Source organism: Hipposideros armiger, unplaced genomic scaffold (genome assembly GCF_001890085.2).
Source record: "Hipposideros armiger isolate ML-2016 unplaced genomic scaffold, ASM189008v1 scaffold_163, whole genome shotgun sequence".
In the NCBI taxonomy this organism is placed as follows: Eukaryota; Metazoa; Chordata; class Mammalia; order Chiroptera; family Hipposideridae; genus Hipposideros; species Hipposideros armiger.
This window is the reverse complement of record NW_017731513.1, coordinates 1,154,929-1,173,225: the sequence shown is the minus strand read 5'-3', so window position 1 is coordinate 1,173,225 and position 18,297 is coordinate 1,154,929. Positions and strand designations below refer to the sequence as shown.

At 40.1% G+C, this 18,297-nt stretch overlaps 1 protein-coding gene across 3 annotated transcripts in view; it reads right to left on the bottom strand.

Annotated features, from left to right (window-relative positions):
• Positions 1 to 18,297, bottom strand: part of WWP1 (WW domain containing E3 ubiquitin protein ligase 1) — a 78,277-nt gene that overhangs the window by 34,202 nt on the left and 25,778 nt on the right. For 2 of the 3 annotated variants that reach the window (XM_019651630.1, XM_019651631.1), the window contains exons 4-8: positions 13,031 to 13,169; positions 12,267 to 12,391; positions 4,459 to 4,596; positions 4,307 to 4,373; positions 1,790 to 1,974 (exon numbers count right to left, since the gene is read on the bottom strand). In XM_019651630.1, coding sequence (XP_019507175.1) covers positions 1,790 to 1,974; positions 4,307 to 4,373; positions 4,459 to 4,596; positions 12,267 to 12,391; positions 13,031 to 13,169 — 654 coding nt within the window. The remainder of the gene's footprint in view (positions 1 to 1,789; positions 1,975 to 4,306; positions 4,374 to 4,458; positions 4,597 to 12,266; positions 12,392 to 13,030; positions 13,170 to 18,297) is intronic. The other variant, XM_019651632.1, reaches the window with a different exon arrangement.

Sequence of the window (18,297 nt, the reverse complement as noted above, 5' to 3'; positions counted from 1 at the left end):
ACGGAACAGCGTGGTGGTACAAGCCTTTCTAAAATGAGCATTTGGCACTCTCACACGTCTCATAATCAGCAGTGGACATACTAAAGAATTGGTCCAGCTACCTGATTCCTTCCAGAAAGAATAGAACTGGACCTGGTGTTCGGATCCAGTGCTAGTCCCATAGAACAAACCATCTCATTCACTTGGTCATATAAAGGTATTATTTTTGTTTTTTACAACCCCTTTGGAGAGTTTCCAAGGAAATTACATTGCTTAAAATATAATTTTCTTTTTATGGGTGGATAACTAGGTTTTTTTTCACCATGTTTTTTGGTATGGGTATTTGACAACTTAAAAACCCTCTGGCCAAAAGCCACTGGATTCATGACTTACTATGACGAATTCTAGTACTCAGTCAGATAAACCATGTTTCTATGTGTTGGTATGTTTTTAAAAATAAAATTTTAGTCCTTCCAATAGGTACTTCCTCAGGCTATTTTGTAAACCTGTAAGATTTAATTTAGGATAGAAAACATAAGGCAGAGTTCTAGGAAACACTATTGTATTTACTCTCAGAATTAAGGATGCTATTTACACTTATGGTGCCTTTTCATACAGATACAGAAGATAGAATCTCAGGAACAGTAGCTGCTTTAACTGATCTATTCTTAATTTAGAGACAATTCTGAATAATCTAAGATGATGTTTCCTTTTCTGCTTTGCTAACAGAAATTGAGACAAATGTTCTTACTAGAAAGTTGGCCAGAATCAGAAAATAAATGCATCTGCTCACACATTTTACCCTGGTTATATGTATTTTCTCTTCGTTTTCCAGCACCTTAAATTAATGACTAAAAAGTTCTACCTATTCTGGTACATGAAATCTTTAAATCCATATTTTTAAAAAAGGGCAGCATTAATAAATCAATTAAAATTTTTTCAAAATTCCTATCAGTTCCCATGTTTACAAAAACTCTCAGGATAACAGATGATAAATATTCCCCAACTCTGAGCATAAATACATAAGTATCTTAACTATAAATCCATCTATTTTCTTTTAACGACTGAATTGCTTCTCTACTTTTGAATACTTTCCCGTAAACGGACAAAATCAGGAAAAAACACAGAGTCTGGAATCCAGAGACCAGGACTCCAGCCCCAGCCCCAGCACACACACTGGTCATCCTAAGCAAGTCCTAAAACGTCTGGGTTTCAAGAGATTCATTTGAAAGAGTTAAAATACGAAGATCAAACAAAAATAACTCACAAACTTCATAGCTGAGTCCACTGAAAAACAGGATCACAAAGGAGATCTTCCTTAGGCATTCTTTCTCTAATAGAATAATGCTTACTCTTGGAAAATATGAAACTCTGAGACCTATATCAGCTCACAGTACATTTTTCTACTAAGTTATATGCCAAGAAATAAATATTTCTACACTGAAACACAGGTTTAGGGAACCTTTCATTACTGACAAATCAATGGATTCACTTAAGATCTTTTAGAAATATATTCTACATATGAATTAAATAGTATTTTTTGTGGCATAAAGCCTAACAACCTAGCTATCATAGAAATTCTCTCTTAGGGAAATGCGTTGTGATCTCCAAGCTAATAAGATTTTTGGTGCATGTTCCTAAATAATCTTGAAAATTTCAAAATTATTACAAAAAATTCAGGCATTGTGATTTTTAAATTCCTATCACAGAATTGAAGATGAAGAAAGACCGCACAGTAAGCGTGTAGGACAGATCTATTCAATTTAACCTAGTTCTCATTTCCACGCATGTCATAAGCAGCCATGCTTACCAGTGTCACCGGCAGGCTCGGACGCGAGTGGGGCTGGGGCTGGTGTGTTCTCGGGCCTGGCAGCGCCCTGAGCCGGACATGGGGGTGTGCCGTCTCCATTCAGCACACATGAGCAGCGCGCGCTCTGTGCTAGAGTGTTTGCAGACACGTGGTCACCTGCTCCGTCAGCACCTTCAGCAGCCAGCCTTCAAGAGAAGAAGCCTCGCTTCAGTGAGTTAGTACAATTAAACAGCTTTTCACCAGAATTTCCTAAGAAATCATTACTGAGTTCTTAACATTCCAGCAAAATGACAAATACAGAGAGTAATGAACAAACATACAGCATGCTTTTATTATGCAAAAATTTAAATTACGGTATTTTCAGTTCTAAGTGCATCCATACTGGCAGATAAAGCCATACTGAAAAATACAAATATGCTACTGTATTAATAGTATGTCTGCTGGGACGTGAGCAGAGGACTGTGAAGAACTAGATCAGAGAGATGGACAGGGCTGGGGCCTGACTCTGAAACGCTCTGTTGACTGTGGTAAGACATCTAGATCTTATTCTAGGTACAGTGTATTTTAAGCAGGATATGGACATGATCTCCGTGGAGGGCAGATACAGAATGGCCTGTGCATTTGGAAAAGATCTTCTGGTCACTTACATAGTATCACCCAGCTCCCTGTCCACTGCCAATAAGAATTAAAATGTTTGACCTTGTAGTTTTTATTTGTAGTTAATTTATACACTATGAATTCTTCTAAATCTGAGGTGTAATACTTAGCATTTGCTTATCATGTACTCATAATTTTAGAGCCTAGTAATAATAATTTACCATCAACATTTAAAGACTTTTCCAGTATCCGATAAAATTACAATAGTTTTGAATTGATTTTTGTAAGTTTCATGAGCATTTTGAAAATACTTTCAGAATATTTACAATAAAGATTGGTATTCTTAGGCTTAAATATTTAAAAGTCCATTTTGAACACTATTTCAACAGACTGAATTCATTTTGATTTATTGGGTTGTCGGAAAAGTCATGACACATTTTTGCAATGAAAAACATAGAAAAATATGTCGTGACTTTTCCGACAACCCAATGTATTCTCACTTGTGCACTATCCACCTTTATCCCGCCAGGATGGAAGCTTCCTGGGAACAGAGCTGGTACGCTGAGTGCTGGCACGAGCGTCTGGCACCAAACAGGCACTCAGCGAGCAGCTGATGAATACATGATGAGTGCCACACTCCTCTCCCTTGTCACCTGTATTTTTGGAATCAGATGTGTTGAGGAAGTTTGGGAAGGTAAAGTCTGAAAATATAACAGCTCCTGAGTGATTCTGAGTGGTACATCCCACCCCAGCCACAGCGAGACGTCCAGGTTAGAAAGCCCCTGTGAAGTTCGCCCAGGGCTGAAGAACGAATCTTTGTGCAAAATGTGTTACTGTGCAATAAACACTAGGTTTCAGATTGGTAGTGATTCAAACAAGTGCCGTTAGCCTTCTAAAATAGACATATAATACACTCAATCATTTTAATGAACCTAATTGTTGTACCCTTCCAGTCCTTCATTTTCTCATGTAAATTATACTATGGACACTAGATATATTTGTTTAAGCCAAATGTATATACTCAAAAGACACACTTTCCTATTCATGTGCTCTGCGAGAATCATTTAATGGCAATTAAGGAGAGTGACATTAGTGACTCTGTAGATTAAGGTCACTGCCATATACTAGCATGCTCCTTCAAAGGCAACCAATCAGTTTTACAGCAATGTATTTTTATAACTTCATGTGTTCATTCCATTGTATCTCATCTAGTATATGCTTTTATTCCGATTTAAATTATTCTAAACAGGAAGCCTCCATGACTGTCTTCAGAGTGCATGTAACGGAGTTTCTGAGATGGCAGCATGATTTCTGGGGGGATCTGAGGGGAGGCCACATCTGTGCACCATCCCTTCCAGGGATCTCAGGAAGCTGCCAGCTCAGGCAGCAGTCAGATGCCCATTTCGCACGCAACCGCACACGATGTACTGACACACCAGGCCCATCAGGTTTTAAAAAGCCCATTTCCAACAAGAAAGAAAGACGTGCTGACACAGTTCACAGCACGGATGAACCTTACGCTCAGTGGAAGAAGCCAGTAGCGGAAGGTCACATACTGTGGGACTCCATGTACGTGAAATGGCCAGAACAGGCGCATCTACCGAGATACAAGTAGACCAGTGGCCAGCAGCAGCCGGGCAGGGGCGGGGCAGAGACCGCTCACGAGCACACAGTAGGGAAGGTCCCACAACTGTGTGAGTACGGTGAAGACCACTGAAGGGCACACCTGGAGATGGCGGGTTTTATGATGTGTGTATTTACAGCTCAATAGAGCGTTATTTTTTTTAAAAATGACTTTCTCAGGAACCCAATCAAACGACATGTTTTAAATTCTATGGCAAACTCTAAAGGTTAAAATGAAAACCTTCGCATATGGGAAAGGTGACATTATGTGCCACACGCTCAAACCTGGCGTCCTACCTGGTGGCTGTCCTGGCGGAAGGCTCTCCGTTCTCGTGGAAGGCATCCCCATTTTGCTGTATTTCTACTGAACAACAAGAGAAAGAAACCGGGCTTTTACGCACCTGCTGCGGTTTCCCCTTCACCTTTAACAGCCCACCACGTCCGCTTACTGGCTGGAGGTGAGCTGCAGTTCCTTATGCTTTCCGGCTCAATCACCAATCCATCAAGCACGACAGTCAGTTCTCCCGTCTGCACTACACCGTTCTTGTTTTCCAAGGACAGCTTTAACTGCTCTTTCACTCTTTCCACTAGGAAAAAAGAAATCCTTATTTAAAAGCGCTTGCCACACACAGAACTGTATTAGAAACCAGACTGCAGACGCGGCATGGCCGTAACCCGATGCCGGCTGGCTGGCTGCATGTGGAGGAAGGAGCGTCCTTAGCAGTGGCCCCTACACAGGATGGCTCCCTCCCACGGCGTCCTCACCCCCGTCACGCACTCAGATTCATCTTTAGTTGCTCCTCTGCACAGTATAAACCTCGGAGAACATAGAAATGCATCCAGGTGACAAGTTCAGCAAGTGCCGAAACGTGCTCTTCAGCCTGGCTGCCACATAAGACGGGTTACGGCAAAATGTCTGCATGAGAGTCGGACGGTTTGGTTACTATTTCCGGCCCTGCTACTTCGAGCTGGACTTTGAGTAAGCAGTCAAACTACTTTCAGCCTCAGTTTCCAAATACAAAATGGAGATAATAAGAGCATCAAACTAAAGGGACTGTCATCAGGTCCAAATGCAAAACCACACAGTAAGTGCTCAATAATGGCTAAGCACTGTGACAACAGGTTTCTTTGTTTTATATAAGGCCAGGTATTGTCTTTCTATTATTAGGATATCTAGTTGTTACTTAAACTCAAGGTCATTTCGCTTCAACTTCTTCTATCCCACAGAATATATATTAAAAGTTATTAGTGATCCCTTTGTTATTCAAAATGAAGCCAATTATTTCAATCTGATCTCCACTGACTTTCTGTAACTTTTGAAATTATAGTTCACTTACTTCTTAGATAAACTCCTTGACTTTTGTTTTACTTGGGTATTTTTACATTTACCAAAGGTCCAGCATAAACACTGGCTAATTATCCAAGTACAAAAAAGACAAAAGAACTCTGGGATTACTGCTAATCTCTGGACAGGAAGTCTTTGCAAAAAAATTAAGAACCACATAATAAAAGAAGACCTTACAGAAAACCTACCCCAACCATTTGTACCACCAGAAACGTCACTTCCACTCAACATCACAAAAACAATAAAAACAATTAAGAGAAATCAGGGGAAGTACAAAAAGCACGCGCGCATGCACGCGCACACACACACACACACACACACACACACACACACACACACACACACACTACAAAAGCATGGATTTCAGATTTATCTAGACTCCAATAATTTATACCTAAAGAAAACTATATTGACCACTATTCTGTTACTCTTGTCACCTCTTTCCACGTAATGTATCTGGAATTTGAAGATTTAGCTCTTGTTCCTAAAATATCTAGCTGCTTGAGCAGATTCTTCAAGAATAGCCTTTTAAAATCTTAGTGTAGGTCTCCTGGTGGTAAATTCTCTCATTTTGTAATCTGTAAATGTTTGTATTCTCATCCTCAAAAAATTTGTTAGGATGCAGTTTTACATTGATAATGACCTTCTTTCAACTCTTTGAAGATATTTTTCCAGTATCCTCTTCTATTATGGCTAATTCTGCAATCCTAATTTATAAATCTTTGCAAATAACCTGTTTTTATGTCTAGCTGCTTTTTTGTCTCTGGTGTCATGCATTTCACTCTGATGTGTCTCAGCATGGCTTTGTCTTTATCGTCTTGCTTGGGGTATTATGGATCTGCAGGTTCCTATCTTTCATTGGTGTTCAAAAACCTACAGCCATTACCTCCTCTACTCCACCCTCCATTCCAAGGTCAGCACACCATGGTCCCCAGGCCAAATGGGGCCCACTGCCTGTTTTGTAAGGAAGGGTTTATTTGAACACAGCCAAGCTCATTCATTTGCATGTTTGCTATGGCTGCTTTCCTGCTGCCATGGCAGAGCTGAATGGGTACAACAAAGGTTACATGGCTGCAAAGCCGACATGTCTACCACCTGGCCCTTTACAGAAAACGTCTGCCAAGCCCTGCTCTGGGGACTGGCTCCTGTACTCTGTAGCCTTTGATGGCAAGTTCATTCTTGGATATTCAGCTAACAGTAATCTCTGGGCTTGAGTCCAGTCAGGGTCTGTTTCTAATTCTGTGGTTAGAGGGCACCCCCGAGTCTAGACTCCAAGAGTCCAAGCTCAGCTCTGCGCACAATTCTAACTCGAGTTCACAAGGTTTTCTTTGTCGTTTTTTTACTTTTTTTTTTTTTTGAAGGAGGGTCTTGGCAACCACCCCTTTCTTGCAGAAATCACCAGTGCCACAAAAACTCGTTCTGTCCAAGATCTGACCTCTCTGCAGGGGTGGGTATTTACATCACCTAGTCTCACAATTCTGAACATGGGAGACTGGGGTATAACGTTTTTGAATCATAAAATTGGGGGGACTATCACATAAATAGTTCCCGTCCTTCCTCAAGGACATTCCTCTGCAATGTAATCATCGGGAAGGACAGGGCTTCCGGCCCCCGGTCTCAGTGGGAGAACAGAATTCTTCATAGAAGACAGAGCTGGTCTGATCACATTGTCACCAATCTCACTCCCTAATTTTTCACTTTCCTGACTACCTAGTTTCACTTGCCCCCGTCTCTACTCCCACATTTTCCTTTTGAAATGCCCAGTACCTTCTGTACAAACTGAAGTTCAGTTCCGCTCAAGTTGGACCCTCCTCCTTATTGCAATAGCATATTATTGTCTAAAATCTGTCCTTACCACTTTAACGAGTGTCCAGCTTTGATTATCTTTGACAATAATGGAATTTTTCCTTTGCAATTTAAAAAATAGTGGGATTGAGAGGGAGAAATATATCTCAGGTATCTTGATCTCCAATGCTGGTAACATAAAGAAAAGAAAGCTAAAAATACCACACATTATCTGCAGAGCCAATTAAATACCTTCCATAGTTTAGAACGTGTTCAAGTGGTCTGAACACATAGCTGAAGGTTAACTGAGGCAGAAACGAGGTGTTACGTCCACACGTGTCTGAGACCATGTAAGTGAGAGGGTTGCATGAACAAAACCTTTGGATGCCATCAGCTTGGTTTATGACATGCAGCAAAGGAAGGGTAAGGACGGAAGGTTCATAGGGTTTCAATATGAAGATATGAAAGGATGTCCCTTGTAAGCTGCAGGTGGAGTTTTACTGGGAAAATACACGATTTTATGGTGGAGTAGTTGGGGCATTTATTCAAGGCCATGGTGGCTGTAACAACTCATATTATACCGTAAAGGCTGATGGTGTAAGTAGCTTCAAAAATAGAAGAAAAACTATTCAAATGAACTAATCCTCCACCCTTACCACAAATACGTACACCAGGAGAAGGGATACGTGAAGACAGGAATTTATGAGACCCAAATGTCAGGGCCTTGAGTACAGGAAGAAACTAGCCTCATAAATTTGAAGAGAGACAATGACCTTGACAACTGCAAACACATTTTGATATGGGAGAGCACTAGATTCGTATTTTGGTGAAAGAAACGGTGTATGTTTTGTTTCTTCCTTAAATTCAGTAAATGTTTACTTAATGAATAAAAGTCCTATATCTAAGAAAGTAAAAATACAATTACTTTTATGGGCTTTAAATTTTCTCAAGTAATCAGAGCATATAACAGGTAGAATATGAAAATTCTGGGAAGACAGGAAGCTTTGAATCAAACATATCAAAACAACAGGACATCTTTATTTTAAAAAATCATAAATAATTAGAAATGAGAGGATACTTAGAGGCTATTAGCAAATGGGAAAATAAAGTTAAAAGCAACTCAGGTCTGATTTAAAAGATTGCAGAGGTCAAAAGAATAAATCCTTAAGTTACATTAAAAAACTTAAAATCTTAGGTAAAGGAAATAAGGTTTATTGACTAATATATGCTGTGAGGATTTTTAAATAAAATCTTAAGAACTATTAATATTATAAAAGAAATGATGGGGGGGAACTAGAAACATAATGGCAAACATGAAAACTTAACAACATTGGAGGCGACAAAGAAAGAAGTTGCAAACAAAACAAGAGACCAAGCAGGCGGCACAGATGACACACTTAGGAAAAAGGATCATTATGATCAAATAATACGAACACATTGTCAGAAGAAACGTAAGCCACAAATGGCAGGGCAGGGCATAACAATGGGGGAGAAACTTAGAAACCATTAAACTTAGAAATTTTCCTAAAACAAAACACAGCTTTCAGACTAGCAATTAAGAAAATGCACTAAGGAGCTTCCAGAATTGACCCTGACAAGAAAGCCAATCCGATACCCATTGTAAACAATTCAGTCTCTACAAAAGGAAAACACAGAAGCAGCACACAAAAGCAAGCTCATTTTTTGAAAAACAGGAATAAATTCTGATTTTGTAACTCAAACATCATATAAGTCGCAGGCTACACTGCCCAGTATGGGAGCTCTAGTAGCCACATGTGGCTATTCACAGTTAAATTAATGAAAGTGAAATAAAATTTAAAACTAAGCTTCTTAGTTGCACTAGCCACATTTCAAAGGCTCAGTTGTCACATGAGGCTGGTGATGATCACACTGGACAGCACAGATACAGAACACAGCCACCATCACAAAGTTCTACTGACTGCAACTTTTAGAGAGCTGTGCTGATGTAGATAACTTCTCATTCTGAAGACAGAAGAAAATGGCAAAAAAAAATCTAAGTCACCACGAGAAAACTCAATGACCCTGGGATTATACAGGAATATATTTAAGACTAAGTCTAGATTCTGGTCAGGGCAAGTGACAATGCACAGTATGATCTGCGGTATTCGTCACAGACTGTCATTTGGTGCTCCCTTCTGCCTTCTTCCCAAGACTTTTGGTATTGCATCCTTATTTAAGTGGTTCTAATACAAATATCTGTCTATTAAAGACAATATCTAACATGCAGTACCATTACTAATGAAAGAATGTGGTAAGACGAGTCATTTTAGGTACGTACAACAACCACAAGAAACAGTTTAGGATGACAGAAGGCTGGATGGACCATTATCTAGCTGTAGGAAAAATGTCACACCTATATCAGAACGGTATTCAAAGTTTCTTCAGTTACAGATAGCTATTACAACTAGTGTGTTTTGTTTTTATTTGTGAAAGTGTTCATTATGCCCCCCCATTCCAAAAAGGACTTAGGGTACAGTTAAGTAAATTTATGTTGAAAGATAATGATAGTTCAGAAAAAGTTACATTGCAACAGCATTTAGACAAGAAGAATGAATTCGCCATACAGCCTGCATCAATGTCAAGACAAAAAAGGGTGGGGGGATCTGCTGGATAAGTGGGGCACAAAATGAAAGTGGGCCAAATCCATCCATAAGAAAAATTAATACTATGTGAAACTGGATAGCAGCAGGAGAAAATTAACTTAGAATGTACTTTTTATACCCTTCTCCATAATAATTCCATGTATACTAAAGAATTAAATATAAAAACACACTAAGCAAATGCCTAGTTATTGAACTACTTAGGAATTGATTAGCGACCAAGCGACTGCTTTCAGGAAAGGAGAACAAGCAAAGCATACTCAGAGCAAGACTAGCTGGACAGAACAGTCGGAGAACGAAGCTAGACATAGGAAATCAGACAAAGTTAAGACGCTGTAAGGTGTTGGGACCAGGAGCTGGACTTGATCTTCTAGCCAAGTGTCTCTGAAACTGGAGTGAGACCCAGGGTTCCACAGAACTTAGTTCAGGAACTGCTGGGGTGCCCAGAGCGGGGGCAGGAGTGTGTGCGTGCACGTGCCCGTGTGGCCCAGTGCCGCTGTCCACACAGCGAGATTCCACTGTAAGGCTTTACTTGAACTTTCTTAAATCTTTGGCTGTTGATTGTGGAAAGCAGTGAAATACACAGATGATAAAACAGTCTCCACTTTCAAGCTGCTTGTTAATTCCATTATGTATGTGATGATTGACCGTGTTCGTAAATTCCTATAACAACATTCCCCACATGAGCACACTGATTCCCTTTGTCCCTAAATTGCCCTAGAATATCATGGCCTCCACAAACACCTCTTCCGGTTCCAGTTACCTCCTCCCTACTGTCATGTGCCTTCAAGGACTTGATCCTGCTTGCCATTCACACCATCGACTTCTTTAAGCGTCTCGACAGAGACCATCCTGGAACTTCTCAGGCATGCCCGAGTCAGGGCCCCTCAAAGGCGGGCCTGCTTCTGTGTCCTTCTCAGATCCTTTCACAGCCCTCACATCTCAGTAACCTTCCTTCCTCTCAGGACGCTCCTCCACTTCCTCCTTTCCACACCCCTTCTCTGTGCACAGGTGCGGGACTCAGGCACACTGCAGAACACACACACACACACACACACACACACACACACAGAGAGTCAGATTCTGTTCCCTTAAACCAGCGGTTCTCAACCTGTGGGTCGTGACCCCTTTGGGGGTCGAAAGACCCTTTCACAGGGGTCACCTAAGACCATCGGAAAACAAAAAGATACTTACATTACNCCCTTTCACAGGGGTCACCTAAGACCATCGGAAAACAAAAAGATACTTACATTACGATTCATAACAGCAGCAAAATTAGTTATAGAGTAGCAACGAAAATAATTTTATGGTTGGGGGTCACAACATGAGGAACTGTATTAAGGGGTCATGGCATTAGGAAGGTTGAGAACCGCTGCCTTAAGGTGACTGTCAAACACTTTCTGGACACAGCTCTCATCAGAAACATCACACCTGGTCACTGACAACCTTCCCCTAGACCCGTGAGTGAATTCTAATTGGACAGTGGACAGGAAATGTTTTTGTACTGAATATCTTTATTCATCACTAGGTTGTCATGATTTTGTTGGGTTATTGTTTGGTTCATAAGCAGTGTCTGTTGGTTTGCTTTTTTAAATTTTTTTTTTTTAAAGATTTTATTGGGGAATTGGGGGAGGGGAACAACGTTGGGGAATTGGAGAAGGGGAACAGACGAGTTGCTGTCCTTTTGTCCTTCAGTCTAGTTGTGGAGGATGTTACTTCACTAGCCCAAGTTGGTATTATCATTGTGCTCTTCCCGGGTGAGGCAGTCACTCGCCAGCCATTGGATGGCCGCTCATGCTGGCTGCTGGCCATTCACGGTAGCTTATGGCAGCCCACTGCAGCCCCACTGCAGCCTACGCCTTCGCCGGCAACTCACGGCAGCCCAGCTCCAGGTCGAGCTGTTGTTCACCATCTTAGCTGTAGAGGGCGCAGTGTCACTGGCACCCATGCGGGATCTGAGCCCAGGCCCAGCTGATCAGAGCTCGCGCTCCCAAGCCAATTCTTAACCAACGCGCCCGCCACTCAGCCAGCCCCCTGGTTTGCTTTTTAAAAATAAATCCCACAACACTCTAAGATTTAACTAGAGCCCATTCAACTGCTACTAACTAAAACCCGAATCCAGTGCCTTATAAGCCAAGAGCCTGAATAAAGGCAGTCAAGAATTTGATCAATTATCAGTGTATTTTTAAATTCTACAAGGCTGTCTAGAGTCATGTTAGTTTTCTATTACTTCTAATCAAAACTGAGCCCTTAAGAATCAGAAAACCTATGTTCTTGAGGTAACTGCAAGTATCTGCGTCCTTGAGTGAGTCATGGAGGCCTGTGGTCACTCTGTAAGTCTGTAAGACGGTAGAGTATTTCCTGTCACGTGCAACCCCAGTCGCAGGCAGTAATCGGAGGTCTCCGTTATAAACACAAAGCTAGTATTTTTACATTGGGTTTCAGGATACTTTCAAAGTGTCTAAAATAAACTTTTAGAGAAACAAAGGATAGAAGAAAAACTTACACTTTCTGTTGTGTTTTAACAGCGCTTGTTTCAAATCTATTGCTGTTCTTCCTAATAAAGCATCTGCTTTTAAAGTGTGATGGCTCCAAACGCGGAATTCCAATGTGGTCTGTGGGGTCACATTTCTGTACGGGTAAATTATAGCAAAGACACAGGAGCATACACCATTATTCTAAGTGATAATTCCTATTAAATTATTTGTTTCAAAAATTTTTTAAAAGCCATGATTCAGTTTGAGAAAAAAATATTGTCTGAAACAGTCAATGACTTGAATTATAAAAACAGCATTTGCTTTCAAGCACATAATGACTTCACTAGCTAGATGAGAATTTTTATAATTAGTGAACCAAAACACCAGTAATACCTCAAGAGTCTGAGACTTCACAATAATTATTTCTATTTGAACATATTTCTAAAGATTTTAGGTAACTGATAGCACTGGTTAGAATACACAAATTTATAACACTGTATTTCAGAAATGCCAAAATTAAGAATAATTGATTTTATGCCCTATATTTTTATCAGACAGTAAGAGAAAATATGACTACATGGAAATAATGTACTTTATAAAGCAAAGGTGATGATTATTATGCCTCCTCTATAAAGAAAATGGAATTAACTCCAATTTTTTTAAACTTTAAATGTCTAGTCATACTGGAAAGTAAGTCATCACTATGAAGTCAGCCTACAAAATAATAATTTAAAAATTTCCAAGGCGCACATCCCCCTTTGAAAATTCTGTACTCTTTTTATAAGGTACTTACACAGTCAGCTGTTCATCCCATTTTGGATTAGAAGAACTATTGGACTTTGGTGTTTTCTTAATTTCTCCATCTACAAGTACTTCTGCATATATTGCTGTTCCAAACCAGTTCTTTTTTCTTTTTAGTTTGGCACTAGAAACTAACAGAAACATGATAATCACTAGTGAATATATGTAGCTAGAAAGCAGTATTTTGTGCTAATAAATCAATAAAAATGGAACTGTGCTTCTTGTACAACCCAAACTCTTTCCATTGACAGAATGAAAAAAGCAATAGAACAAGAGTATGGTAATGCCTGAGACCCTTTTGAATTTTGACAGTGGTTTGAACTATAATTCACACACCATATAGTTCACTCATTTAAACTATGTAATTCAATGGTGGTTCTGCAACCACCACCACAATCAATTTTAAAAAACAGTTCTCACCCCAGAAAGGTACCCCATTACCATCAAGCAGCCATCCTCCTGTTTTCTCCCAGCTCCCCAACCCCCACCCCAGGCAACTTTAGTTGACCCCTGAACAATACAGCTTTGCACGGGTCCACTATGCAGGTTTTTTTCAATAAATACACACAATACTATAAATGTATTTTCTCTTCCTTATGGTTTTCTTAATAACATTTTCTTTTCTCTAGCTTACTTTATTATAATATAGTATATAATACACATACATACAAAATATGTTAATCGACTGTTATCCATAGGTTCCAGTCAATAGGCCATTAGTAGTTAAGTTTTGGGGGAGTCAGAAGTTATACTCGGATTTTCGACTACACGGGGGTCGGCGCCTCTAACCTCCCCACTGTTACAGGGTCAACTGTATAATCTACTTTCTTTCTCTTTAGGTTTGCCTACTCTGGATATTTCATGGGTTCATACATGTGGCCTATTTGTGGCTTTTGTAATCTCTGGTATTCACCCAAAGGAGTTGAAAACTTATATCCACACAAACCCTGCACATGGATGTTTAAGGCAGTTTATTCATAATCACCAGAACTTGTAAACAACCAAGACGCCCTTCAGTAGGTGATGGATAAATAAACTGTGGTCCATCCAGACAGTGGCATGTCATTCAGCACCAAACAGAAACGGCCATCAAGCCATGAAAAGACATGGAGGGACCTTAGGTGCATGTGACTGAGTGAGAGAAGCCAATCCGAACAGGCTACACACTGTGTGGTTCCAACTCTGTGACGTTCTGGAAAAGGCAGAACTGTGGAGACAGGACAGAGATCGGTGGTTGCCAGGGGTTGGGGGTCAGAGGGGGGATGAGCAGGGGGGGCACAGAGGACGTTTAGGGCAGTGAGCCGACTCTGTGTGATGCCATAATGGTGGAGACATGTCGTCATTCGTCTGTCCAAACCCACAGGATGTCCACCACCAAGAGTGACCCCAGTGTAAACTGTGGGCTCTGTGGGATGATGACGTGTCCGTGTAGGGTCATTATTGTAATAAATGTACCACTGGGGGGGGGTGATGATAATGGGAGACTGCATGTGTGGGGACTGGGGGTACATGGGGGTCTCTGTACCTTCCTCTCAATTTTGCTGTTAACCTAAAACTGCTTTAATAAAATTAAGTCTTAAAAAAAAAGCACTGGGTTGGACATGTCCGGGTTCATATTTTAACTCTGCCACTTACTAGTCATCTAACCTTAAGTGAGTCAGTGAGCCTCTCTGATCTCCGATTTCCTCATCTGAAAATCCGAGGACCAACAGTGCCTGATGTTAGGGCGGGCGGGAAGGCCTGACAAGCAGTCACCGTCTGTGACTGCCGATACCACAGGGTGACTATGACAGCTCTGCCACGCTAACTGCAGACACATTCAAAACACACCCACTGAGCTTCTTTAACTGGTTCAGGCGTCAATAATGCCAGAGGCTGGCAAGGCGAGGACAGTGGCTTTTAAAGATCTCACTTTTAATCTCACAAGGGTTTCACCATACGCTGGCAAAAAAACTGCATGTGAATAGCTAGAATACTGGGGTTTTAAATAACTAAAAAATAACATTAATTCAAATAAGAATTCTAATTAGCGGGATACATAGATTTTATTTTCCCATTAATGAGTTTCCTTTGGTGCTATACACAGGATGTCCTCTAAGTAACATTATATAAATACTGAAAATCTATCAGAAAGAGCCGTCTGTGTGTGTGTGTGTGTGTAGAGAGAGAGAGAATTTCATTTAAAAATCTCAATCGCAACACCCACCACCCAAAATTCTAGCAATAAATTTAAGAAACGTATGGGATTCCCTGAGGATAATTATGAAACTTCCTGATGGACAGAAGACTTGAAGGAAATGACATGATATATTCCTGGAGTTGGAAGTCTGAGCACTGAATGATTTCAGTTATCTCCAATTTAATACATTATTTTTAAATGAGCGAAATGGAAACACTAACATTCGTTTTGAAAGGTTTTTTTGAAGGGGGCAACAGAGGAAAAGGAAGGGGGGCTTTAAAATTCAAATGAAAGATAAAGAAAATTAGAGAATAGTGAAGGCAAGTTTTAAAATGCAAAGTAATGAGATATTTTACATATATATATATATATTTTTTAAAGTACTATAAAATAATTAAAACAGTTTTGCCCATGATATAAGAGCAAAGGTGAAAAGAACAGCATAAATATTAGCATATAATGGTGGCATTTCAAATCAATAAAATATAATTACTCCATCAATGTTGAAGCATTTGAAAAGAATAAAGTTAAATCCATAATTCACAACACTCATAAAAAAGATACACATGATTAAAAATTTTCTAAAGTGAAACTATTAAGGTAAAATACATAATAGCTAATAATGTAAATGTAAATACAACAGCCCATTCATTTTTCAATCTCAAGTCTTTTATTTTTTTTACACATCTTGTACTTTGTTTCTGACCCTTTCCCATAGGATGCCTGAAATCTAAAATATTGAAGAATATTCACTTCTGTGTGCTCTTATACACATGTGCACACCACACTCCGGTACAAACGCACGCACATGTGCACATCACACTCCACACAGTAGGTAGTTTCCTCTCTGATTTTTTCTGTTATACTCTCCTGTTTTCTATGATCAATGTTCTTATTCTTATTTGTTGCTGCCCATCAGATATGGGTTAAGAACAAAAATAAAAATAAAAGCAAGCTTGCTAATAGAGAATCTCAGTTTACAGACCCATTACCTGCCAGACCACAACAGTCAAGTAGTCTTAATCATTGTACTATCTGGTTATTTAAAAGTAAAAGTTGCACTTCCTTTGCAACATGTGCCTTTTTGTCCTTCACTGAAGGATTTTGTTTCAGAATGAGTTTATTGTGAAGGATTTTGTTTCAGAATGAGTTTATTGTGCACCTCTGTATGTAAACTCAGCAGGCATGTCACCGTTCTACCCTTTGATTACCACATAACACATCCTTTATGTATGGAAGTCACTGTGCTCTGGACCTTGAAACAAACACAGAATGCCACTTTTTATACTTTAAGTCATCACAATATGCTTTTTAAAAAATGTTTATTAAACTTATCGGGGTGATATTGGTTAGTAAAATGATATAGGTTTCAAGTGTACAATTCTGTAATACATCATCTGTATATCACATTGTGTGCTCACCACCCAGAGTCAGTTCTTCTTCCATCACCATATATTTGATCCCTTTACCCTCATCTACCACCCCCTCCCTGGTAACCACTAAACTGTTGTATTTATGAGTTTGTCTTTGTTTTTTTGTCTTGTTTGTTCGTTGCTTTCAGTTTTATATGCCACATGTGAGTGAAATCATATGGTTCGACTTTTCCCATCTGACTTATTTTGCTTAGCATGATAATTTCAAGATCCACCCATGCAATTGCAAATGGCACTATTTCATCTTTTCTTATGGCAGAGTAATATTCCATTGTATATATGCCACAACTTCTTTATCCAATCATCTATTGAAGGACATTTTGGTTGTTTTCATGTCTTGGCCACCGTGAGTAATGCTGCAGTGAACATAGGGATACGTACACTTTTATGGATAAATGTTTTCAGATTTCGGGGGTAGATACCCAGGAGAGGAATTGCTGAGTCATATGGTAATTCTGTTCTTAATTTTATGAGGAAACTCCATACTGTTTTCCATAGCAGCTGCACCAATCTGCATTCCCACCAGCAGTGTACGAGGGATCCTTTTTCTCCACAGCCTCTCCAACACTTATTATCTTGTTGATAATAACCAATCTAATAGGTATGAAGTGGTATCTCACTGTGGTTCTGATTTGCATTTCCCTAATAGCGGGTGAAGTTGAACATTTTTTAATATATCCTTAGGTCGTTGGTGACTTTCTTAGAAGAAATGTCTATTCCAATCCTCTGACCTTTTTTTTTTTTTTTTAAGATTTTTATTGGCAAATTGGGGGGATGGGAACAGTGCTGGGGAATTGGGGAAGGGGAACAGACAAGTTGCTGTCGTTTTGTTCTTCAGTCTAGTTGTGGAGGACGTTGCTTCACTGGCCCAAGTTGGCACCATCATTGCGCTCTTCCCGGGCGAGGCAGATCAGTCGCTGGCTTCTGGACGGCCGTTCACACTGGCTGCTGGCTACACACAGTAGCTTATGGCAACCCACTGCCACAGGGACTGCAGCCTACGCCATCGCAGGCGACTCACAGCAGCCCAGCTCCAGGTTCAGCTGTTGTTCAGCATCTTAGCTGTAGAGGGCAGTGTCACTGGCCCTCATATGTGGGATCCAAAACAGGGCCCTCTGGCATCCCAAGCCAGTTCTTAACCATTGCGCCACTCGGCCGGCCCTGCCCATTTTTTTAATTGGACTGTTTGTCTTTTGTTTTGAGTTGTATGAGTTTTTTATATATTTTGGATATTAGCCCCTTATCAGAAGTGTTTGCAAATATTGTCCCGTTCAGTTTGCTGACTCTTTGTTTTGTCGATGGTTCCTTTTGCTGTGTAGAAGCTTTTTAGTTTGATATAGTCCCATTCATTTATTTTAGCTTTTACTTCCCTTGACTTTGAGGTCAAATTAATAAAATCCTCTCTGAACCCAAGGTCCATAAGTTTAGTACCTCTGCTTTCTTCTATGTAATGTATTGTTTCAGGTCTTACGTTTAGGTCTTTGATCCATTTTGAGTTAATTTTGTCACACCATGCTTTTAAATGCAGGATTGCCCTGTGAGGCTTGTCACATAATCAGCTTCACCCCATAAGCAAGGTGCAATGTGATCTGCTCTGGAGTCCCCACATTGTGGGGGAATTTTATCACTCTATTTAAATCTTCAACT